This window comes from Drosophila mojavensis, unplaced genomic scaffold (assembly GCF_018153725.1).
Source record: "Drosophila mojavensis isolate 15081-1352.22 unplaced genomic scaffold, ASM1815372v1 contig_80, whole genome shotgun sequence".
NCBI lineage: Eukaryota > Metazoa > Arthropoda > Insecta > Diptera > Drosophilidae > Drosophila > Drosophila mojavensis.
This window is the reverse complement of record NW_025318906.1, coordinates 8,895,782-8,920,631: the sequence shown is the minus strand read 5'-3', so window position 1 is coordinate 8,920,631 and position 24,850 is coordinate 8,895,782. Positions and strand designations below refer to the sequence as shown.

The following is a 24,850-nucleotide window of genomic DNA, read 5'->3' as shown; positions in this document are numbered from 1 at the left end:
TAGTTCGATTGATACATAAACAAAGTATTAACTAATTCATATCAACTAACGGCTAACAGACTTAGTTGGGGTTTTCTGATTTTGTTTACTTTTACATTTTTACGAGTTATAAATAAATATTTTTTCGATTTCTCTTTTCGATTTTCATATTCCTATATATATTTATTTATGTTTGATTTCTGTGCGAGTAATGCAAGTAAAATTGGCATTGGTTTTTGATAATGTATTCTTTTTTTTGTTTTAGATTTCAATTGAATCGAATGAAACCCGCTTGCTTAGTTAGTATGGAACATAGTTAAGGTATTTTAATCTGTGTGTGCCTAGGTTGAGGGTTCTAAATGCTTCTCGCTGCATCAACATAATCAAATATATAATAATAATATATGTATATTTATATTTGTATATAGTGAAATATAATGAAGGATAACGAGACCAGACTAAACATTTGCGTTTCGTTTAAAAAATATCAGCATATCGTAATTAGAGTTAACTTTGTTTCGCCTCGATAAGGCAGAATTCTAGTTCAGTTTTTTATTTTTATTTTATTTTTTTATTTTTTTTTAATGTATATATTAATATGATCCTAATGTCGCAGCACAAAAGTGCTTAGTTATGGTTAAGTTTGGTTTCTTCTTCATCTTGATAATGATAATCATATTGGGTATATATATATATATATATATATATTTATGGCTATATATACGTGTTCCTAGGGCACGGGAATGCCTGCTGCAGTTGCCTACTTTTGCATTTCTAATTCGATTTCGATTTCGATTTGCCAGCTACACATAATTCTTCGTCGTATAGAAAAATACATACAAACTTCTCTTTTTTGATACAATATATGAATGTCTATATATAAAGCAGCTTTACTTTATAATTTGACCATTTTATTTTTGAAAATTGTTGTGAAAAACTCTTGACAAGCTCGGATTTTGAAGTTAAAGTTTTTGAGTTCAAATTAGATATATTTTTATATAAAATTTTGCGTGTGTGTGTTTTTTAAATGACTCGAAAAATGGAACACATTTAAGCATATTCATAAATGTTGTCTTTCAAGGTGGGTTTTTAAAAGTTTTCTTTTTTTCGAGAAAATTAGAAAAAGAAAAACCAAATGCATTTAGTAGTTACAGTTCCGAATTGAATGTTTTTCAATACTTTTACACCGAAAAAATATATGAGTTTTCTTTCTTTTGAATTTAGATGTCGTCTTAAGTTATTTCTATAATTTTTAGAGCCCAACATTTGTGGCTATAAATAATTGTTTAATTGAATATTTCAGCCTAAGCAGTGCAACATTTTAATCTTCTACTTCGTTTTGTGCAAAGAAACATCGAATTGCGTTGCTTTGATGCCAAACATCTCAAATTTTCTGCCTAATTGATCTCTCATTTGGCGTCGTCTTGAAAACAAACAATTTGCATTTACATTTAACATTTTTGTTGTTCAGCAATCTTTTCTTACGACATAGAAAAAACAAAAACAAAAACAAACCAAGTGCACTCTTTACAGTATCTGACAGCCAGATCCATGCATTACCTCGCTAATAAACATGGGCGTGCCAGCGCCCAAGCCGCCATCAGTTTTCTGATGTTCGTTCTGAAATGGAATAAGATCAAATTGGGAATTAAATTTGATTTTAGATGGAAAATATGTATAAATAAATTGATGCTTACATCATCGTAATCGCAATCGAAATAATTACTCTGGCAGTCCATGCAGCGACAGCTCTCCGACATTTTGCAAGTGATGCCCCATTGCTTGGCGAGATCTTTGTAGATCTCCTTGGAGGCCTTGTTGCTCATCATCTCCGGCGTTAGCAGGCAGTTCTGCTCATGCTGTTGCTGCTGTTGTTGCTGTTGTTGTTGCTGCTGTCGTCGTCCGCGACGGCTTCTAGAGGCAACAGAGCCAGAGCCCGAGCCCGATGCACAGCAGGCCTCGTTGCAGGATTGTGTATTGTTGCCTGATACGGCGCCATTCGAACAATCAGCTGGAAGAGCGAAGGCTGGTTAGAGTTTTGTGATAAGACAAATGAATGGGAGCTTACGCTCGTTGCCATAGCGGTTCAGCAGCGGATCATAGAAGTTGTGACGTGCTGCAGTGCTGGTGCTCGGCTCCTCGCCGTCCTCCTCGGATTCTAGGCCAATGTGTGCACAGGCAGCCGCCTGCTCGCTACACTCTGTGCAATCGGCATCTGTGCATGACTGTTGCTGCTGCTGCTGTTGCCGCTGCTGCTGTTGTTGCTGGCCATCGCTGCAGGCGGCATAGAGATTATCCTTGTTGGCTCGCGCCGCTGCCATTTCGGTTTCCAATAGAAACTCGTTGACGCTCAGCGTGCACTCTTCGCTGTTCTCCAGCTCCAGCTCGGTGACGCCCTCAATGCTGCGCGACGGATGGGCCTGCTGCTCCAGTTGATCCACTTCTCCGTTCTCGTTGTTGTTGTTATTGTTGTTATGCTGGTTGCTATTGTTGTTGTTGTTGCGGCCGTTGCTGCCACAATTGCCGCCGTTGTTGTAGTTCTGCTGGCAATCTGGATCGTTGCAAATTTCGTTGCTGTCACTGTCGCTGTTGCAGTTGCTATTGTTGCTGCTGTCATTTAGGGTCAGCTGCTCCAGGGCGGTGCTCAACTGAGCAGCGCTCTGCCTCGAGCTATTCGCCGAGCTACGTCGACTGTTCTGATTGGGCGTGGCACTGTTGTCCGACGACAGCTGCCTCTGGTGCTGCGAGAGCCTTGTGTTCTGCATTTGTATATATACATATGTATATGTGTGTGTTAAACCTAATCAGTTTCTCTTCTGCTATTTCCATTTCTACTTACCTCCTCTAGGACATACTCATAAGTGGGCGGCGGGGTGGTAGGCACGTTGTTACTATCCGCTGCCGTTGTTGCTGCGCTGATGCACGATGTGCGACTCGGGTTGACATAGCCTGCAAGATAATCGAAAGAGGGCTTAGAAAACTTCAGCATACAAATTGCATAAATTTATTATTGATTTTGCTGCTGTGGTTGGGTTAAGCGGTAGAGGGATGTCATGCTAATTTCGAGCTCTGCATACACTCAAACTAAATATTCGATGCCTTGAAAGAGGTGAACGTCGTGTCAAGGGCTTAGTCTTTAATAAATAATCAGATATGTGAGTTGATAATATAAATAAATCAGTCAATTACCATTTTCTATTCTACAGAAGGCTGCAAGTGGCGTTTTAACCAAATTGGTTCCAGTTTAAAATTTAAATTTGTTCCTTGCAATGAACCAAATCAGAAATCAAATTAAAATTCACTTCAAATAGTTCTTTTTAATGTAGGAAAACCCAAGATCTGTAACTAGTGCTGGCTTAAATTGTGTACATATTTATTTTTATTGCAGCCCTGAATTTGAAAGGAGCTAAATTAAAAAAACAGTAATTAACGCCAATGCCGAAAGAATTTTCTCCACAATAAAGCACAATTGTAATTATTTTTTCACTTGTACGAAATGGAAGAAATCTTTTCTAAAAATAATACTTTGAGTGTGTGCAGGGCTTATTGTTGTTGCATTGAAACATCAATGCGCCATGCATTGTGCATTTGAAAACAATAAGAAATTTCAAATTGTTCGGGCAACAATTGTTGGGCAAATAATAAACGCCTCAATGCAAACATGAGCCATTAAAAAAATAGTGCTGTCATGCTTCAAAATCACATTTAAAAGTGGGGCATAATCAGTGTATGTGTGGGAATAATGCGATTATTTAAAGATTGAGCGGCTATAGTTTGTGGTATTTTTTAGCCTATTCTTACCCATACGCATACTGTTGGTATTATTGACAGCTTTATTTGAATTTGATGGCAACAGCAGCTTCCGTTCGCTCATTGAACCAAGACTGTTGCAATCCACTGAATCAATGGTGGAACTGCTTGCACCAACAGCCTGTTGTTGTTGTTGCTGCTGCTGCTGTTGTTGCTGTTGCTGCTGCTGTTGTTGTTCCTGCTCCTGCTGCTGTGTGCCAAGAAGTGCCTCATTCACGGTCGGATCCGGATCGTGTTCTTGCGATGTGTTCGTGCTCCGCGAGCTGCCCATGCGAAACTTCAGCTTAAATGGCGCCATATCCTGGCTTTTTCTTATCAGTTTCTAACTCCGAGTACTCCAATTAGAATTTGTGTTCGTTAACGGTTTAAATGCGCATTGGGCCAGTGGGCTTTTTTAATTTGTTTTTTTTTATTAAGTTGAGCAATACTGATGCAAAGAAAATGAAGGCACAGACAGGAAGAAAGAGAAAGAGAGATAGAGAGAGATAGATAGATACAAGGGACGTGTGTTTATAAAGGGCAATAGTTTAAGTTGAGAGTTACAATAGTTACCACATCAATCACAAATTAACACAAAATATCACAGCTTATAGCTATAATTATTTATAATCGTAAATTATTCAATTTTACTTTGATGTATAGTTTTGAGTGGCATGCAAATTTATATAAATAAAAAATTAAATTAATTTATTTTCTTTTTTTTATAGAGTTTTACCTGCAATGCGAACAGAACAGAACTGACCCAATCAAGTGCTGCAAGTAATTAATGAAATGTAAGTATATTTATATATCAATATTTATTAACAAACATATTTACACTATTTTAATTAATTGTGAGCAGAGCTCTTTTAATTAATCAATTAATATTACGAATTTGTTTTCTTTTTTTTTTGCGATATTTAATGCATTTTTGTAGGCTGGCTGTCAAAATGATTAATGCGAATTCCTCTGATAGGCAGGCAAACACCTCACCCACACACACATGCACACGCAGACAGATACAAATACACATGTGGCACACGTGCCAGTTGCTGCTCATTATATGCGGCACGTGTCACAGCCAACATTGCGTATACGCCCCATGCAACTAGCACATGTTATGCCAGTGCTTATTAATTGCCCGCGTTGTGGGGCTTTAAACAGCGCACCTAACATGTCCTTGAGCGCCAACTGTTGTATGTGTTTATAAATTTTTAGTTTGGCCGACAAGTTGTTGGCCCAAAATGTGGCACGCGCTCTGGCTAAAAAGGCGAGCAGCACAGCCCACTCGGCGAACGCGCTCAGCACGTGGCATATGCCTTATTGTCATGCAGATTACACAAAAGCCACTTAACGCTTTGAGCGTTCAGCATGAAGCTGCTGCTTCTGTTGCTGCTATTGTTGCTGCTGCTGCTGCTGTACATGTACCTGCTCTACATGTACCTGGTTATTATTATGCTTATTGCCACCCAGTAGAAAGAAGAAACTCATTTCCTTTGCGGTAAGTTGCAAATTGGTCGCTCGCTTGTTCCTTCCTTTCGCCTGAGGCTCTCGCCACGCAGCTCAGCTTAAGCTTAGCTGCAGCATAAAGGGGTACCCGGAATTCAATGTATATGTATGTGTATATATGCATACAAATACACATGTGTGCCTATGCTGTGTATACACCAGTCAATTTATTTGTTCGCAAAAAATTCATATTTGCGTTCAATAAACCAATCGAAAGCCTATTGACATAAGCCAAAATATTGCTGCTGATCAACCAAACATATTTATTTAACACTTTCTTGATTGCAGGTAAATTTTGCAGGTGATTGCAGAGACTTGCCGTTGATAAGGAGAATGGGTATGTAATCCAATAAATGTTCATTAAATTTATAATATTCTAATAAATATATTTCTATCTCTTTCAGATTCGCGATATATAGTATATAGAGGCATACAGGAGCTGTTTAATATTAAGATTTAGTATTATGATATATGTATATGCATATTTATATAATTTATTTTGCTCCATAAGAAACAATGTTTTTAAATTTTAGCTTCAATAAAAGAAACGAATTGAAATGCTAAAAATTGTGTTTTTATTTCACAGCCTAAAATTCAAATTTGAATAAATACGTTGCATCGGCTCTCGGGAAGTACCAGACGAGCAGAAATCAGTTACAGGGTGATGTTAGTTTAAATTTGGGCATGAATAAAATTTACATATACATGACACAGTAAATTCCAATGTTAACTTAATGTCAACTAATTAATATTGGTCATTACTGGTACATTTGAAAAAGCGTTAAATTATGAATTCTCAACGTCCGCACTTGCCACGTGAGGCTTTGGTTGAGGCTTTTCTTCTTTAAAAGTATCAGGCGAAGAGAAATGAGTAGTAAGATGACTCCACTATAAATTAACAGTTTCATTTGAGATTTTTAACTAAACATGCCTAAAAGTATGCAATATAATATTCACTGTTAGTTAACATTTCACTCTTAACTCAAGGTCAAATTAATGTAAACTAAAATTTATCATGCTGCTGGTTATTTCTGTTCGCCTGTTACTTTAGGGAAATACAGCTTCTCTTTGAGGCTATGGCCACGATGTTATTTAACATATTGGGATGGCTACAGCGGAAACGTTGCTGCTGCAGCTTATTCCAGCTGGAAACAAAGATGCCGTATCAGGCGAAGAGAAATGAGTAGCAAGATGACTCCTCTTTAAGTTTACAGTGTCATGTTATTTTTTAATCGAGCATGCCTAAAAGTATGCAATCTAATTTTTCTGTTAACTAACATTTCACTCTTAACTCAAGGTAAAATTAATGTAAACTAAAATTTATCATGCTGCTGGTCATTTCTGTTCGCCTGGTACTTTAGGGAAATGCAGCTTCTTTTTGAGGCTATATCCACGATGTTATTTAACAGATTGGGATGGCTACAGCGGAAACGTTGCTGCTGCAGCATATTCCAGCTGGAAACAAAGATGCCGTATCAGGCGAAGAGAAATGAGTAGCAAGATAACTCCTCTTTAAGTTTACAGTGTCATGTTATTTTTTAATCGAGCATGCCTAAAAGTATGCAATGTGATTTTTTATGTTAGCTAACATTTCACTCTTAACTCAAGGTCAACTTAATGTAAACTAAAATTTGACATGCTGCTGGTCATTTCTGTTCGCCTGGTACTTGTATTTTTCAGCAGATTGAGAGAGAGGCTACACCTGATATGTATGTAATCCTCTTTTCGCATGGCATACATAACCAATGATTTGTGGGTCAACTGGTAGATCTTGAGGAAACGCCTGAGCATTCAGGTCGGATTAGTGAAGGAAATATTATTCATATTTCCGTTCACATTTTGACCTACTTGACTGGCTTAATCGGACAATATCCTTGCTATGACTGAAACAAGGATATATAGAAGTCACTGGAAACCAGCTCGCTCTATTGATCATCCAAAGTCAATTGGTATCAATTAGCGAGATGCTGTAGAATATAATATTTAGAATAATAGCTATATTTAAGCTATATTCAGTTGCCTGATTTGGCATTAATCTAAGCCAACGTTGAAGTTGAGCCTGAACTGAGACTAATACATTAATTGGTACAGTTACAAGCTATATGAATGATGATATCTGTCAGTTAACGTCTTGTTCTGAGTTTTTAATACTAACTATATTAGTTTTCCATTTAGTCAATGTGTCCATGTCTGTGTATGTAAGTGTATTTGTGTGGCATATACAACTTTGAATTGCAACGATTTTCGGCTTTGACTTAACATCTCTCCATCGCTCTATCTCCGTCTCGCTCTGGCACTCCGCGTGGCATAATCTATTAATACCTTTTAAACTGGGTCACAGTTTCAATTTTCGTTGCATTTGACAGCCTAATAAAAGATACATGCGCTCATACATGTCAAACTAAACTCTAAACTACATTTTCGATGAATGTCCATTGAAACGGAAATGTTTGAATTTTGAGGTGTGCTGTCAATGTCAATGATGGGGCATTGATATCTATAGAAACTGGAGGAACGAAAAATTCTTTGCTGAAACTCTTCTGCTTGCTTGGACGCCAGGTAAATTGCAATATTCATAAATATAAACTCTAGAGATGAGATGAGAATCATAAGTTGGCTGAAAGCACATAAGCACAGACCATAAAATCAAAATGATATTTTAAGCCATAAAAATAAAAGCGGGCAAACGCAACGCAACTGTTGCATGCAATCAAATTGATGGCATATTTTTTATTAAAGGAATTAAATGCGACAGCATTCAAGTCAAGAACGCAAATAAAGGACTGGCCCACTGAAGACTGGCCAGGATAATGATATGCAAACACGAATTGTCTTTGGACAACATGCGGCTTCATTAGGCAAATAGGCAAACAAGTGTCCTGCGTGGACGGGCGAGAGTCGAACGATGATGGAACGTTTCTATTTTTTACTATTTCCTTTTGGTCATTGGATTTTTTTTTTGTTTTTTGTTGGCATGGCGTCATACAGAAGGAGGATTTCGTCGTGGCAGCACACATATTGAAGGCGAAATTAACACCGAGCAAACAAATAATTCTAGTGTGTGTGGATGGGGCGTGGCGGGGCGAGATGGAGCGGAGTGCGTCTTGCTGTTGCCCAGAAAACTGATATCTAATTGAGTAAACAGCAAAGTGAATGGCCATGAATTAGCCAGAGGCGTAGTCATGGACCCATTGCCATTAATTTGCTGATATATGTATGTATATAGGTATACTATATAAATATACATATATACACATCTATATATATATATATATCTGTATCATGTCTGCAGCCTTGCATCATTCAAGTACAATTCATAGTTGTGTTTTGGATCCCGTGGGTTCTTTCAATTGTCTTGGACTTCGAGAGCGGTAGGAAAAATCGAAAAGCACACACAGCCAGACATACACAAACACAGAAAGAAACATACACACACACATACACATATGACCCAACCTTGAAGTGAATGCAATTGTTCTGCAAATTGATGTACTTACCCTCGGTTCCTACGTGGGTGTCAAACGGAAACTGCCCTTCGTCTGACAATTGACTAGCTATATTTAGATCTGCTAGACAATTAACAATTTGTATAGCATGTTTCAAGTTTATAAACAATTATAATGACATTCACATTTTAGTTGAATGCTGCGCACTTTAAAGTTTTTTATTCTTCTCTATTTCTTTTTTGTCGAATGTTTCAACTCACTTGAATCCTGTCACAGACTGTGGAAAGTTTTGTACGCATACGAGCTTTTTATTATCCTGGCTCTCGAGCTTTTGTGGATTTTTGGCCAGCACAGCGCATGCGTGCTTCGAGCTTCCGGCATTTGCGGCGTAATGTTTTGCTTCGTTACACGCTTTGTCTTCAGAATCCTTGCGCTCTCTGCTTTGACTCGCTGATTCGCGTGAATGAAATGAAATTAATTGAACAAAATATTTAACTATCATACATAGCTTTTCGCATTAATATATACATATATATTCTTCTCTATGTTGATTATTAAACCTGTACCTTCAACTGATTTTCCATTCGGAGTAAATATGTACATCTAACATAAATTAGCCCATTAAATCGTTAGTAGATTTATAATTAACTAAATTTACGTTAAATTTAAAAAATATACATTAACAGGGCTACTATACTGCAGATGATTTTTTAGTATTTATTTATATGAATCTTATGTACACACTGTTTCTTGCTTGCTTGCTTTTTGCGGCAAAACAAAAATACAAAACTATAAATTAAATGAATCTAAATGTTAGCAACAGTTTTGGATTTACTTGCCGGGTAAGTTTACCTATTTTTATTTTATTTTATACATAAACATATTTATATTATATTATTATATCATATTTAAAGCTGCTACGGAAACAATGCGACAGTGCACAGACGAGCAAACGTGCCACCGAGGATCTTGTCGATCTGCTCAAGAGTCTAAACGCAAAGGAAAAGGTGCGCTGGAAATATCAAATGAAACTGAATTTTATTTATTGAAACAATGTTTATCACAAAGCAGCTCTTGTTATCAAAATACTTTTGTCAATTGCCTTTAAGTGTTGGTAGCTTTCGAGTGCTGCGACAGTTGCAAAAACTAAGAATTCTGACTGCCACAGAATATATATGCAGGTAAATATTTGATATATAGCCATATAAAACTTATACATACATATATATCGGTGCTATTTATTCACAGTATTGAGAACGATGAGCAGCTACAATTGATATTAATAGAGTTCCTGCAAAATGAAAATGAGTTGCTAATAAATCTTTTTATTTCGGCTCATTATGGTAAAGCAAATAATTTATGGAAATTATATAATAATTTAATTGTGTTTAATTTGCAGATTCTGTAAAAATGCTGAGACTGAATAATATACTCGAAAATTCTTTAAGAAATCTCTTTACCGCTCTGGCTGTTAATCCTAAAATCAGCGATTTGAGCTATATTGCGCCGCTGTGTAAATCTTTGCCTGGTAGAAGATTTTGAAATTAATTTAACATTTTCTATTATTATTATTATTCTTATGCTTATCTCTTTTCATAGATGATGTATTATTAAATGTATGCATACAAATGCATTTGAACTGTCTATTGGAGTTGCATGTGGCTGCCGATATTAGCCTGGCATTTAAGCATTTGAGCGCCTGGATTAATGAGGGAGTCGATGAATTAATCTTCATCAAACGTCTCGCAGATACAGTAAATATATGAGAAATATATAGAACAATTTAAGAATTAATAATGAAATTTCATTTTAGCTTCTTGGCAGACATCAGGAGCAAGCACTAAGTCATCTATTTAAAGTATCTACGTCAACCAGTTTTAAGTATTGGAAATTCTATATAATTTTGGTGCAGTCCATAGCCAGCGGCGCTAATGCAGACACGGCAGCATTTATTAAAAGTATAGTATATTTAATTGCTTATGCATATAAATATATGTATATTGAATAGCTAATACTTATTATCTGCGCGTAGAATACCTCAAGAATCGTCTGCTACATGCGGCTACATTTCGCTGTCAGCTTACCTTATTGCATTTACTACTCACGGCGCGAGCTGCTGCAGCGAACACAATGAATATACAACAAAATTTGGATAATTATGCTAAGTGGTATAAGCAAAATATAGGCGAAATGTCCTATGTGCTAAGCACTGAACAGTTTAAGGTGGTTTTAAATATGCTAGAGGATTCCATACATTACGAACAAGAAATTGATTATGTAGAGGTAAGCATTAAGTAAAATATTTTTATATATTTGAATTGTAATAAATTATTCTTTCAGATTCATGCAGCAATTGCCATTTCTCCTGGTGGCAAACTGGTGCAGTCCTATAAAACCAAGTGCAAGACCCATTTAGCACGTTTAAAACTTGCCAGAAAGCAAAATGATATTATTAATTGTTAGATTTTTGTCATATGCATATTTAGTATTAAAATTTATCTATATATTTACAATCATCCCAGACAATGTTACAATTTCACAGTTTTGTGGCACGCCCTTTGCCCGCCAGCGGCTTGTTTCGTTCATCCCAAAGCGTTACTCCATCACAGGCACAGATTCGTTTAAAGTTTTGCAAAATGCCAGCCGATCGTGCAATTATTCCACAGGCGATTCTAAAAGAACGACACCATTATAACCAGTTTAAAAAAAAATATATATATATTTGTAAAACTTGCCTTTCACCTGAATTGCCATCGATGCGACTTTGTGGATTGCTGCCGCAACCCAAATCATCGGCATTGGCTGTGATGACAATAGCACGTCCGATAATCTCCCAAATATCCAGGGCTGGATCTACAAAGCGGAATGTAGCGCGACCCGTTTCATCGGCTCGTATATTTCCCAAATCACCGGCATGTCGTTCAGCTGCATCTGCATTGGGGCTGCCGTGCGGAGAATTACGTGGATTGTAATGATTGCCAACCGATGCACAGCCATTCGACACATCGCCACTTTCGTGTATGTGGAAGCCATGTAGCCCAGGCTCCAGTCCATCCACAACGCCGTCCACAACTACGCCTGCATGTTTGTCAGTAATTGTGGTGAATCGCACTGCGCCCTGCACAGGTGTTCGGTCCACTACACAGCCAGTTGTGTTGATGAGTGCCACCGCTGATTGGCCACCAAAGCCGGAGAGTACAGCGCGTCGACCGGTGCTTTCGATTTTATCCTGTACTTCGGACCACGGTGCTGTGGTCTGCACAATCACACGTCCCTCGGTCGCATCAATGTCGACATGACCTATGCCCTGCAAAGCACGCCGCAGCTTATCCGCACACGATTTAACATCTTTATCCATTTGCACTGCAAACTCAATCTGTATGTCACAGTTAGTATGTGCTTAAAATTATTTAATTAACTATTTTCTTACCTTCGTTGAGTCCATTACGTTGCTTATAAGCAGTTGGTCAAAAAAACACAAATAATGTTTGATAAGGTGTCGATAAATATACAAATATACAAGACTCGATAGCTCGAATCGATATTCTCAATTGCCGGTTGTCGATGTGCGATATATTTTTATATCGATATTTAAATAAAAGAGTCAGTGTGTCATTATTTGAAAAAGAAATGAACTAGTTAATCTGTAAACATAAAACGTATAAATAAAAGTCACAGAAATTTTGTTTTAAGAAAGTTCTAGTAAAAATTTTTAATAGAATTTGCAGAATAACAAATCGTACTTTTAATAAATATAAATAATTCGTTTTTTAGATACATAATAAAAATTTAAAATAATGTAGAGTACATTTTATTTAACCAGTTGTATTAATTTGCTTAATTAATTATTGCGCCTTAAATTTATAAATATGTACAAATATTTACAATTATCGAAGATCTACGCTTTAATACCTAAATATATATGTATATATTTATAATTTAAAAATCACACTTTTATTTCTCAATTGGGGATCGCACACAAATTCGGAGATTTGTGCGGCCCAGAGTGGCACTGGAATGCTGCAGCGACAGGTTCACACTGTTTGTCCTGGGTCTCTGCGTGTCTGTTTGTTTGTGTGTGCGTGGGAGTTGGGGATATGTTGGTCTGCATTAGATCACTGGGGCTATTGCTACGTGGTAATTTGTGCAGCACGCGAGGTAGAGGGTGAGGGCTCTGACATGTTGACAGTTGTAACAGTGGCAATTGAAGGAGGTGGCGCCGCAACGCTTCGGTGCGGATCGATCTCCGAATATGGTGGAGCAGGCAATGCAGCAATGCCAATGGCACTCGTTTCCATCATGGGCGGTTGCGTTAGTGCTGCAGCAGCTGCCGTGGGAGTAGTCAGATTGCACATACGCATGACCTCTTCATAGCTGGGCAAATCCTTCTCATCCTTCTCCAGCTGCTCCTGTATGCGTGCGGCCTCCTGGCTGTTTGGTTCAATGTAAAAAATATCACCGTAACGACTGTGCTGACGTCCAAGCTCCACAGTGTTCTGGCGATCTGCAAGATAAGCATATAATTAAAAGACATATGTTAGCAATATCTCAGATCAAATCGTGATATAGACAGTCGACGCAAGTACCAAGCCTTTGACGTTGACGTTGTCTCTGGCGGTTCAACAAGACGGATTGATGAATGCGCATAGCCAGCTAATGAAAGAGATAAACTTTTAAGATAATTTGATTCGTCGATCGATGATCTGCACGATAATTACATAGATTGACTGGCTTATTACGAATAAGGCAATCAGGAAACCGAATACCAAAGCCAAATACGACGTCAGAGTCATGTTACGTCTCAATTGTTATTGCCAAAAAAAAAAAAAAAACTCCTTTATATATACATTATAATAAAGTAATAAAAAAGTCAATTGTCTAGCAAAATAATAATAAAGCAAGCAGCAAACTCAAATGGTGCTAGGTGTTCAAAAACCAGCGATTAGATAAACCCCGCCCTCATATTTTGGCACACGTTACCACTGCGATTGCGATTGATTCGCCTGGGCTGGCGTTGGCAGCGCGGCGGACAAATCTTTGCCAGAGTTCGGTTCTCGATGCGCACATAAAAGCAAACGACGGGCACTACGCCGAAGAACAGGAAAACTAAGCCCAAATAAATGGCCACATGCAGGCCCAGTTCAGCGCCCCAATCCATAAGCGAATTGATCTTGAAGGTGGATTTCAATTGAGACCCGGTCTCAGAGAAGGTACATAATTTTTTGCACGCCCGCCGCAGGCAACGATACGTTGGACACTAATCATAGTGCCTATATACCCAACTAGTAGGCTATGTATTATATTATATACGAAATTGCGTACGTACATGTGTATGTGTGTAAGTGTGTATATATATGTTTATATACATAGTTGTATACGTTGGTATTTGTTTCGTTTTTAGTGATAAGATTATGTGTATACAGCCGCACGCAATACGATAAACGAAGTTGCTAAACTAGACGTATATACATATGCAATATATGCATATGTGTGTGAATATGTGTATATGTATATATGTTTTGGCGGTCACATGTAAGAATTAGCTCACCTATGCTGCAAAAGCTTAAAATACCACATAGGTAAAGCTTACTAGAGCCAACTCTCTCTCTCTCTCTCTCACACACACACACACACACGAACTTACTACTTCGTCTTCTGTTGCTATTTTGATTCCCCGCAGGACAACAGCATCTGATAATCCAGATAATCGTACACTAACCGAGAAACGAAAGAATCAAATGTAAAGCTTTAATTTAAAGCGACTTTAAGGCGACTTTAAGGCGACTTTAAATTTATAGCGACTTTTTCCACGACGTTTTACCTGCAGCAGCGCATAGGATAGAAAGCCAACTAGCAAAAGTACTACGAAATAGAAAACTGGACCCACTTCCATATTGCAGCAAGTTCAGATGTAGACTGAAGCAAGCATGCTTATCAAACCAAAGAAATAAAAGAATAATAAATAAAGACATAAAAGCTGATTTTTGAAATGGCTATATGCCGTAAACAGGGCTAACTGAGAGTCTTATCAGAGACACTTCAAGCCGCGCATAATATACATACATGCATACATATACACATTCCGTACTATATGAAATCGTGTAAGTAGTTCGCACTGGATAGGTATTCTTGTACATACCAAAGGAGCTCAGCTGAATATCCCGATTATTGCGCGGCGATTCGGTTCGAGTGGAACTGCAGGAGAATAATAGTTTCCACATCACATACTTTAAGATGAATGTAGAACACTTTTAGAGATAATAATAGGCGAAGCAAACAGTTTCGGGCCTTTGACTTTTACCTGTATACAAACATAGATCGTGGGCAGTACGACAACCATTATGAAGAATAGAAAAAAGTAGAACGTAAATATATCGTTCATGATTATAGTTTGACGTATTCTAATCCGTTGGGTTTGAAAACTCAGAGAGCACTGAAACTGTCTGCCCAAATCAAGTTAACAGTGATAACCTAAACGCGACAGTTCAATAACATTCAGTTAACTTTTCGAATTGGGCCAACAGTCATTTAATGACTTCATGAAAGTTTGTATATTTAAGTTTGGCACTGAGCTTATCAGAGTCAGAGGTAATAAACGATGATTAGATTAGCCAATTGAATGTATATAAAGAAAGTCGAAAACCAGTAAGATCCTCTAAAATCCAGTATATAGCTTACATATATTCATGTACAATCTTGCACATACCTGTGCGTGTCTGCCACAGTTCGTAGCAGGCCCAAACGGCGAAGCGCAGGCAGCAGCAGCAAATGGCACAGCAGAGAAAGAGTATGAATACGCCCGAGAATATGGACAGTAAATCCAACATTTTAGCGTTAAATTTTAAAATTGCCAAAATGGAACAACTTTTATGGACTCAATCACATCGGTTCACGCAGACGCCGTTGGCAAACTGTTTGTATTTTCATGCTCTGCGATTCTTTGGAGCATCTTATCAGCTCCTATACACCCACAAAGAGAGAACAAGAATGAGAGTGAGAGTGAGAGAGCGAGAGAGAGAGAGAGAGTGCCACTATTCCAAGGCAGGTGGCAAATATATAGGTTGTGCTTCCAGTTGAGGGTTCCGCAGTGTCTGATAAGAGTCTGGTTCACTCTGATTAGATAAGATTTGCATCATTGCATGGAGCTTCGTGCACTCGCAGTTGCAGACGGTTAAATGTCTAAGAATACATCACAAATATGGACGTTCATAAATTTTGACAAAGTTGAAATCCCGCCAAGCGCGGAAGCATTCAAACAATTGTAAATTAATTCAGTGTGTGTTTATGTGTGTGTGTGAATTTATATTGTGTGAGACACAAGCTAATTAATTATTACACAAGCATAAACAAAGCAGCAACTAAAACAAAAAAAAAAACCAAAAACACTGTAATAAATCTATTACGGACAAGCCACTTAAGCGGGCAGCGTAAAGCAATTATATTCCATTATTTCACTACCAACATTTTTCACATGCTCCACAAAATTTAAATGTCGTGGGGAATTCGTAAGATTTCAATGTCAAAGGTGCAGAACAGAGCGACAGCTGCTCACCTAGGAAATACTATATGTTTTAACTTAATTTATCGATGAAGCTTCACACTGAACGAACGCGAAGCAGAATGAGCGATTATTGCCTATCACAACCGGAAATTGAGACGGGAGTCTTAATCTTTTTTTTTATAAATTTATAATGGCCAGATATTGCTAATATAGTATACTATGTTCGACCTGAGCGAAAGGGTACATTAAACGTAGCTCAAAATGTACATTGAAAAGTAAATTTTACATATAAGTCTAGCTATATAAATATATTTTAGTGTACATTATGTAGAGTGGAGCGCATATTCAAGAATACCTTAAAGGGTATATTTTGAAGAGTATACTGAATAATCCTTAAAAAGAAAATTTGGGTATAGTCAAGAGTCATTTAAAGCTACATTAAAAAAATACCTTAAGCGGTTCTATCAAGAGTATTTGAAAAAATACATTTAACTGTTAACTTTTCTAAACATAGTATCGTACAGTCAAGAATGCTTAATACATTTGAATATAAGAATAAATTTCACATTTCAATGAGAGATATATTTAAGCATAGCTTGAAAAGTATATTTGGGATTACTTTGAAGAGAACATTCTGTTGTACTTTCAATTTGCTTAATGAATCTATTGAGTAACTGTTCCACCTATTTATATTAACATTAAAGAAACTGAGAAGACTGCAGAGAAGTCCAACTCTATACTACTAGATTAAACTGTTTCCTGATATAGCTCTTCTGGCTCGGGATTGGAATTCACCACGTCGAAAACCTTTGAAAAAGTATAGTTCAGTTAATACATATTAAATAGTTGGTTTTTATACTATCATTTGAATATTCTAATACATCAATAACAAATTTAAGTTTAAGCCAGGTCAGTGCTGTTGCTGTTAATTCAAACACTATTTAAAAAGCTAACCACTACTATTTTAGCTACATTTTACTATAATCGATTACCAATTGGAATTTCAAAGTCAATTAGATTTATTTGGATTAGAGAGAGAAAGAGAGAAAACTCTTTTTAATATAAAAATACTAATTATCTATACAAATTTTTATCAAACAGCTCTATCAAATTGATAAAAAAAAAAAAAAAACAATTCTATTGCGAAATTCCTGCTTAAGTTATTCGCTCTGCCTTATCAATTAAATCTAAGAGATTTAATAGTTGATATTTGACGTCATTCTCTGTTGATAGTCAGAATTTTTATCTCGGCTTATCATTTGTTTGACTGTTATCAAACCTGAGAGAAAGTCAGGAATAGGAAAGACGCACTTGAAAAGCTCCTTTTGGCACAAGAAACGCAACATCATCAAAACAAGTTGCGATGCTCGCGTGTATGGGGGGTATAAATGGTAATCGTATTGCGATAAATGGTTATAATTATAATTATGAGGGTACAGAAATAGCCGCCTTATAGATAAGGCCTTTCTAACTCGACTCAACTCATTGTAAATTTTTGCGGCAGCTCACCTGCGGTAATATCGGTCGCCGTGCCGGATGGATCGATGCGTATTTGTCTGAGCACACGTGGCGGGCCACGCCCATTCACGGGCGGTGGCGGTGTGACAACTGGCTTACGCCTAGCACACATAAGGCACAACTGCAAGAGGCGAAAGGTGAACACACTGAAGGTATGAAGGGGACTGAAGGGAACTCCACAACTTACGCGCAAGAGAATCAGCAAAATGACAAGTGAAATAAAATAAACAAGATATAGGGCGACATCGACGGCCATGACTGAGAGCTTAAACTAAATCGACGACGATTTATGTTCGACACGGAACAAGTAACTGTTCTATAATGGTAAAGTGTCTAGAGCCAGTCACGATAAATAGAACTTGCGCCTTATCAACATTTCAAATGGTGGAGCGTGATTAATTATGTATATATATAAATATATATCAATAAAAATATATAAATATAGACACACATATATATGTATATTAGTATCATATCTGAGCGGCAGCATATTATCAGTTGAATGCTATATGATGATATGATATGACATTTAAAGTATTGGGCTAGTACGCACCCGTTAGGCTGGAGGCCCGTCTAGATCGGTCAAACGTGCTCTCTGTGTCCTCAAAATTCCCATATTGTCGGCTCTTAAAGGACAACTATCGAGCAGAGAGAGAACTTGAAGAACATTGAAGTGGAATTCGCATATACTCTACACACTTACAATAGCCACCAAGAGAAATAGTAGCAGGATATAAACAAAATCGATCGGATTCATTGCCCGTGCCAAACGGTTCGAAGTGCGAACACTGACAGAGCTTAGAAAACTTAGAAATTAGCTGAATGAGTTTAGCAGCACTCGAGGAACATATCATTTAATGGTAAGGATTGTTATCTAATCAATTGACAAGCTTTTTACTGCGTTTCGAGCTGTGCTGAAGCTTTCCCAGCTCGTCCACTCATGAGTGGAAAGGGGGAAGGGGAGGGATCTAGAGTGATTTTGATCTATGGTCGAATCTTACCCTCGATTGCCAGCCGCAACATTACTTCACGGCGCATCAAGACCCGTCTATTCCATGCCTCCAATTTCAGTTTTACAAATAGATAGCACTCCTTCGGAGAGTTGAGGGGAATTGAGTGAACTGACGGACTCGACACATATCGAGCTAGAGACGGCTTACCCGTAAGATTAACGTGACCGCGATCCCAATAAGAATGCCACAGAACCAAAATTCCGTGTACATTTGAAATGTATCTGCTTTAATTTTGACAGCTTATGCTAATTGCAAAGTTTATAAAATGTAATCTGATATCTAAGCCCCAGGCTGCTTAGCCTTTTGTAAGGAACTCACCCTGCTCCGTTCGAACTTGACTGCAGGAGCTCCAATGCCGAAATGGACCCAAATATGTCTAAAGAGAAACGGGAAATGCTTGACTATAAAGGATATATGTATCTTTCCATATACTACACAACTCACCCGCAAGAGTATAAGGAGTATTAGCAAAAATGATATAGCGTAATACCATTCCATAATATCCATTTGAATGCGAGCTAACTGAGCTGACAACTGGACAGCAAATGAATGAGGATGAAACTAGGTTGCTATCTAGATACGAATGGCACTGATGATGATTAAACAGAAGCAGATAAGGGCTGTACTTCGAGCTTTGCTGCTTTACTACAGTTTACTCAAGTTCTCCTCTATATTTAGCTAATAACTGATTATCACATTTTATCTCCATAGAGCTTACCATATAAGTCGTCCAATTGTCTAATGCTAATGTATTCATAAATCAAATTTGTATTTAAACAACTGTAAAGCTCACCCACACAATCGCAATAGATCCAATTAGAAAAGAAGGCAGTAGCTCCCAATAGGAACGTGTTCGATTCATTTTTCCCATGGGCAAACAACCAACGACTGATGCCCGCAGATTGCATTGTTTACTTTCACATAAAACATGTATATGTACGAGTACACAAATACATATATATATATATATTTATATGACTGTTCTTAAGCTCATATCAAATATGTATCGCACACACATCACAAGTCAAAAGCTTTACTATCTAATCTAATCCATGTGCGCTTGCTTGAAGCCCGTGATGCGAAATATTTAACAGAAAAAAGCTCAATGATTAAAACTCTAACAGGTCAATGTAAATAGTGCTGACTAAGTATTATGCAGCTATCAACATTAATAAACAACTAACAGAAATAAAGGCCACAAAGAGACGGTGCAACACTTGGGGATACCCTGAGGTCTGCGACTGCTCATATATATTCAAAATAGGCAAACATATAGACTTCATTGACTCTACCCGTCACGCCTTGCTCTGTCAATTTCCTATATTTTTTACAAAGTCAATATACCCCAAAGTCACATTTACAGGGCACAAAATTATTGTTGATTTTGTATAGGTAGGTAGCTTACCCAGAGCACTTGGGGCTGGCATTACGGCATTACGTTGCTGAGCAATTCGAATTCTCTCCTCATTGATTTTGTGTAAAATATTATCTACAATCTATAGATAATAATTTGAAAATATATTAGACTGAAGACTTGAAGCATCTTTTCACAGTGAAAGCTCACCCAGGCGAAGTAGATGACAATAAAGAAGAAGCCAATAAAAATGACGCTCCATAATATGTCCATATTATGTCAAGAACAAGATATTTTAGGGACGACTAACTGTATTGCAAACTTAACAAAGACTGAACTGATCGCAGACTCACTTGAGATATGAATCTGTTTTATCTGAAAAGCTTACCGCTAACTCTCGTATCTCTGGCTGCTGTTCGGTTGGGTCTGCGGTTAGTTCTTTGCGTAGACGTTTCTTCATGCGTTGTCTCACCGCGCCTACAACTTGTAGCGAACACCTTTCGGAAGTGCAAAGATTCTTATCAGTAATGGTCTTCGACTTTATACCCTTTCCTTTTTGACAGTCACATGTCAGCTCACCCATATCATGAGCACAATTATTAACAATACGCAGTATGTCAGTTCCAAATATCCGTGTTCCATTTCGCAAGGCGCTCGAATAAATAAACAGTAAAAAAAACAAAACAACAAACTTCGATGACGGACTTTCGGGAAATGCCGGATTGTGATTGGCTACCTATCCGTATATCGCTTAATATCATTTAAATGCTATCAATGGAACTTTTATATATTTCAGAGCTGCTAACTCGTGCGATTGGTTATCTAATCATGTTTTACCTGTCAAAGACAGGGGTCCCCATTTGAAAGTTAATCTACTGACAAAATGTCAGCCAATAATGACTTTTGCGAATAGAAGAGGAAAGAAGAAGAAGAATAGAAAGTATATCATTTATATATCATTTCATATATCATTTATATGTTTATATACATGGAACTTTATCAATAGAAATAGAAGTACAAATGTCACACTTGAATTCGACCGACTGCATAATACTCGTTCAGGTTTCAAATCGAAAGATTGTTTATGTTTCATGATTATGATCATATATATACATATCTATAGTTTATATATTGATCTGTAGGTCCATTATTTTACATATGGAAACCTGTATAGTTTGAGTAAAAGTTTGAACTTATCAAACAAGCTTATGCCCTGTGTTCTTTTAGATAAAAGAAACCGAAACCGTATATACTCTATTCACTTTATGAGCGAGCATTACTAATTACACAAAAATGTGATCAATTGCGTTGACATATTCGTTTATACAGTCATTCCTTAGCCTTATCAGAATACTTATCGCTCACACAAACCGCAATCAAGTTAATTTCGATGCGAAATAAAAATACTCTTTAATTAAGAACCAATTAGAAACACTTGAGATGGAAACAAAATAAACAAAATTTAAAAAAAAAAAAAAAAAAAAAACCCAACAAGAAGTATTTATTTTTATGAAAAAGTGTATTAAGGTGTCGACTATTTGTGTGAAAAAGTTTCTCTCACAAACTTTAAATCGAGCCTATAATAATAGAATGACGAAAACTTACCACGTCTAATCCTCTTACGCAGGAACATTTTTAAGGCCTATAAATACAATATTTAAATTATAAGCAGAGAATACTCAGCTGACCCTCCACAAATCCAACTTACAATGCAGGAGAAGAATAAGCTGAATGCGAAAAGGCTGATGCCAATCACTACAGCGCCAATCATTTTATACTGAACTCTGTACGAATACAACTGAGGCACAAACACTTTAATCATGTATATATATGTATACGTATATACTCTATCAGTCGAGCGAAATTGTAATCGTTCAAGAATGTGATAAACATAATGAAATAATTGTTCATTTAAGCTAGACAGGTGTGCAGACAAACATGAATGAATGCATGCTATATAGATCATGATTTCATATTTTTTGATATGTTTTGGTTCACTTACTCGATGTTCTGGTACGTCGCTTACGCGTTAGCACGATTATGGCCTTTAACAAAAAAGAGGATGATGACTTTATAGTTATAGATGTTGATTATTTGAAACTCCTCAAACTTACAAGGCAATACATGAACAGCATGGCAATTAGCAAAAAGCCCAACATATCTGTTCGACTCGTTGATATTGACTACAGGCGAATACAAATGTAACTGACACAAGAGAAACAAATAATTTTGGACGAATTTTGATAGCGCCCAACTTTCATGGGGCTGCCAGCTGTAAGGGGCTTATCAAAATTATAATCGAACAGTAAAAAAGCTGTGATGCCTGGCTAATCAAATATTGATTAAGTACACCCACAATCTCCCATATAAGATACATTGTATATGTAGCAAAGCTTTTAAAAGCTCTGACCAGAAGAATTGAAGCCAAAAGCGCAAATTTTAAATTTTGATTGGCTCGAGAGAAGACGCTTCTGGAAACACAAGTTGGAGATTTAAGGGTGAAATTGCTTACTCATAATAATTGCTTACTCATAAGACCTAAGAAGGAAGGTAGAAGGAGGTATAACATTTAAAAAAATATTCAATGAAAACAAAATTAAATAAATAATAAATCAACAAATAAATAATAGTTATAATATTGCTAGCCATGTATACAAAGTTTAATAATAAAAAAATTAATAAACAAATATTTTATATTTTATATATACATTGGGAAAATGGAATGATTGTTGCCAGAGCCAAAACTTATAAATACAAAATTAAAAAAAAAAAATATATATATATATTCATATCAAGAAAACTAAAGATAAAGCTATTTTTAAGACATCTCCAAAATTTTTTTAAATCTACATTTTTTATTGATTTGAATTTAGTGTAAAACAAGAATATGTATATTCTCTGTTAAACATAAAAAAAATATAAATTTTTTAATTTTGTATATTTGTTTGCTTTTATAATAATATTTAAAGCCTAACCGTCTTTTAATATTATTTCACTTGTAAATCTTTTACTTTTTTAAAATTGAATAATAGTTGTTAGTATTCACAATTTAACGATTTATTTTATTTTTTTTTTACGAATAACGAATATATTTCATCTACTCACCAGCAACGCGTCGACGATTCACACTTGCAATGCCCAGGCAGGCGATCTGTAAAGAAAAGTATTTAAATAAATAAAGTTAATAATAGCCCATGACTCTATGCTCACCTTAATGAATATGAAAAATGCCAGAGCTAGAAATATGATGCAGATACATAAGCCAGTTGCCATTAAAAACATAAAAATAAATACACTTGAGCTGGGCAATCCTTAACAGCGGCAATTAGGAATCGAACTGAAGTGCTGCTAGTACGAGTGGCTAACAAAAAAAGTGGAGACATAAATTGCTTTTGTTTTATTTTATTTTTTGTTTTACACGGAAACAAAAAGCAACGTTGCGATAAAGAATACAACGGTATATCTATATATATATATATTATACATATGTATTTTAATCATGAGCCTTATCGGTTAAATTACGTACAGCACAATCCAAATCTTGACAGCTCGATATTTTGATTTCTTTTTAATTAAAGGTAACGCATTTGCTACAATTGAAATGTGAGCTATAAAAGGTCACAGATTTCCAACAGACAAGCTTTAAATAAATACTCAAGTCAAGTTCAGAGCAAAGACAACAACAACAGCAACAACAATAACAATTGACCCATTTACGTATAAAAAGCAAAAGCAATTACAACAATGATAATTATGGGGGGTAGCCCGAGACATGCTGAAATGTTAATGCGATGAATAATAAGCCTTTGGGAGAGTCTGGGCGACTTGGAGGGCAGCCCCGCCCTCAAAAGAGCCAAAGAGGCGAAAACAATGGAATTTGTAACAAAATGCGAATTTCTTGCCCCTGTTTACAAATCGTCAATGGATTTATGGCCAGGGCAGAGAGCACTTGCCTTGAACTGAAATTAATTAGACCGCATAGCATAGCATAGCATAGCTCAGCATTTCTTTTGTTGGCCACACCAATTGGCAACGCCTCACAATCAGCCAGTAACCAGCGAGCCAAAGCGCTGACGGGCCATCGAGCCATGCCCAATTCGTTGGAGGTGATATCACACAATGACAGGGCGACAGGGAGCACGCTTCACGGCTCTCAACCCACAATCCCCAGGCGTTGCAATTGATATTGAATTGTACAATAATATAGTGTAATGAATGAATGTCTCCATAAGACACATGGACAGTCGTAAGACATTGATATGATATGACAATTACATAACTGTTGATGGGGTAAGCTGAATAGAGAGAGAGAGATAGAGCTGCTAGAGAGGGACTGCTAGCTGACTAGATTAGTTTATATCTGACTAGTTTATATCTGCAGTGAACTATTACAATTAACTAACAATATATAAGACAAGATAAAAGATCATCAACGGATTAGCTATCGATCATCATCAAATCAATCAATCAATGACGACAAGATTAAACTAAAAGTAATATATCACATCGAGATCATAATCGGCTCAGCTAAAAATCTCACATCTACTGTTAAATATCACTACATCATAATCAGCTAACGAGATCATGTCTAAACTTAAATCATATAATAAATTTTAAATTTTAAATTCAATGGCTTTTACTTGTTGGTAACTCGCAGTTTACTTCCTTCCGCCTCAGCTGATAATTATGTGTGAGCCGCTCATGGAAAATTCATTTGCATTTCTTTGAAACGCCCACTCTG

At 36.7% G+C, this 24,850-nt stretch overlaps 4 protein-coding genes and 1 long non-coding RNA gene across 25 annotated transcripts; 2 read left to right on the top strand and 3 right to left on the bottom strand.

The window, feature by feature from the left end:
* Positions 1–528: 528 nt before the first annotated feature.
* LOC6579163 (probable serine/threonine-protein kinase yakA) lies at positions 529–8,864 on the bottom strand. The gene is made up of 7 exons (XM_032730271.2): positions 8,775–8,864; positions 4,505–4,542; positions 3,781–4,216; positions 2,819–2,928; positions 2,048–2,738; positions 1,677–1,990; positions 529–1,599 (listed from the first exon to the last, which is right to left on the bottom strand). The coding sequence occupies exons 3-7, from the start codon at positions 4,085–4,087 to the stop codon at positions 1,507–1,509; spliced, it is 1,515 nt and encodes a 504-aa protein (XP_032586162.1). The 5' UTR covers positions 4,088–4,216; positions 4,505–4,542; positions 8,775–8,864; the 3' UTR covers positions 529–1,506.
* On the top strand, positions 972–8,537 carry LOC116804125. The gene is made up of 4 exons (XR_004364169.2): positions 972–1,060; positions 4,497–4,562; positions 5,566–5,614; positions 5,682–8,537. It is a non-coding gene; the product is annotated as an uncharacterized LOC116804125 (long non-coding RNA).
* Positions 8,865–9,450: 586 nt separating the features above from the next.
* LOC6579162 lies at positions 9,451–11,236 on the top strand. The gene is made up of 9 exons (XM_002005023.4): positions 9,451–9,565; positions 9,638–9,730; positions 9,795–9,904; positions 9,972–10,066; positions 10,123–10,251; positions 10,323–10,477; positions 10,537–10,681; positions 10,756–11,006; positions 11,064–11,236. Exons 1-9 carry the CDS (start codon positions 9,524–9,526, stop codon positions 11,184–11,186), a joined length of 1,143 nt encoding a protein of 380 aa, XP_002005059.1. The 5' UTR covers positions 9,451–9,523; the 3' UTR covers positions 11,187–11,236.
* On the bottom strand, positions 11,183–12,263 carry LOC6579161 (copper chaperone for superoxide dismutase). The gene is made up of 3 exons (XM_002005022.4): positions 12,154–12,263; positions 11,459–12,099; positions 11,183–11,395 (listed from the first exon to the last, which is right to left on the bottom strand). Exons 1-3 carry the CDS (start codon positions 12,166–12,168, stop codon positions 11,260–11,262), a joined length of 792 nt encoding a protein of 263 aa, XP_002005058.2. The 5' UTR covers positions 12,169–12,263; the 3' UTR covers positions 11,183–11,259.
* Positions 12,264–12,603: 340 nt separating this feature from the next.
* On the bottom strand, positions 12,604–23,421 carry LOC6579160. 21 transcript variants are annotated; one of them, XM_032730277.2, is made up of 5 exons: positions 20,320–20,458; positions 20,161–20,251; positions 19,200–19,328; positions 19,074–19,131; positions 13,092–13,227 (listed from the first exon to the last, which is right to left on the bottom strand). In XM_032730277.2, the coding sequence occupies exons 1-5, from the start codon at positions 20,380–20,382 to the stop codon at positions 13,179–13,181; spliced, it is 390 nt and encodes a 129-aa protein (XP_032586168.2). In that variant the 5' UTR covers positions 20,383–20,458; the 3' UTR covers positions 13,092–13,178. The 21 variants fall into 21 exon arrangements, with proteins under 21 accessions (XP_015019012.1, XP_015018996.1, XP_015019009.1 ...); XM_015163526.3 differs by lacking the exons at positions 19,074–19,131; positions 19,200–19,328; positions 20,161–20,251; positions 20,320–20,458 and adding exons at positions 23,215–23,260; positions 23,320–23,421 and having other exon boundaries at positions 12,604–13,227; XM_015163510.2 differs by lacking the exons at positions 19,074–19,131; positions 19,200–19,328; positions 20,161–20,251; positions 20,320–20,458 and adding exons at positions 22,112–22,154; positions 22,224–22,283 and having other exon boundaries at positions 12,604–13,227.
* Positions 23,422–24,850: the final 1,429 nt, after the last annotated feature.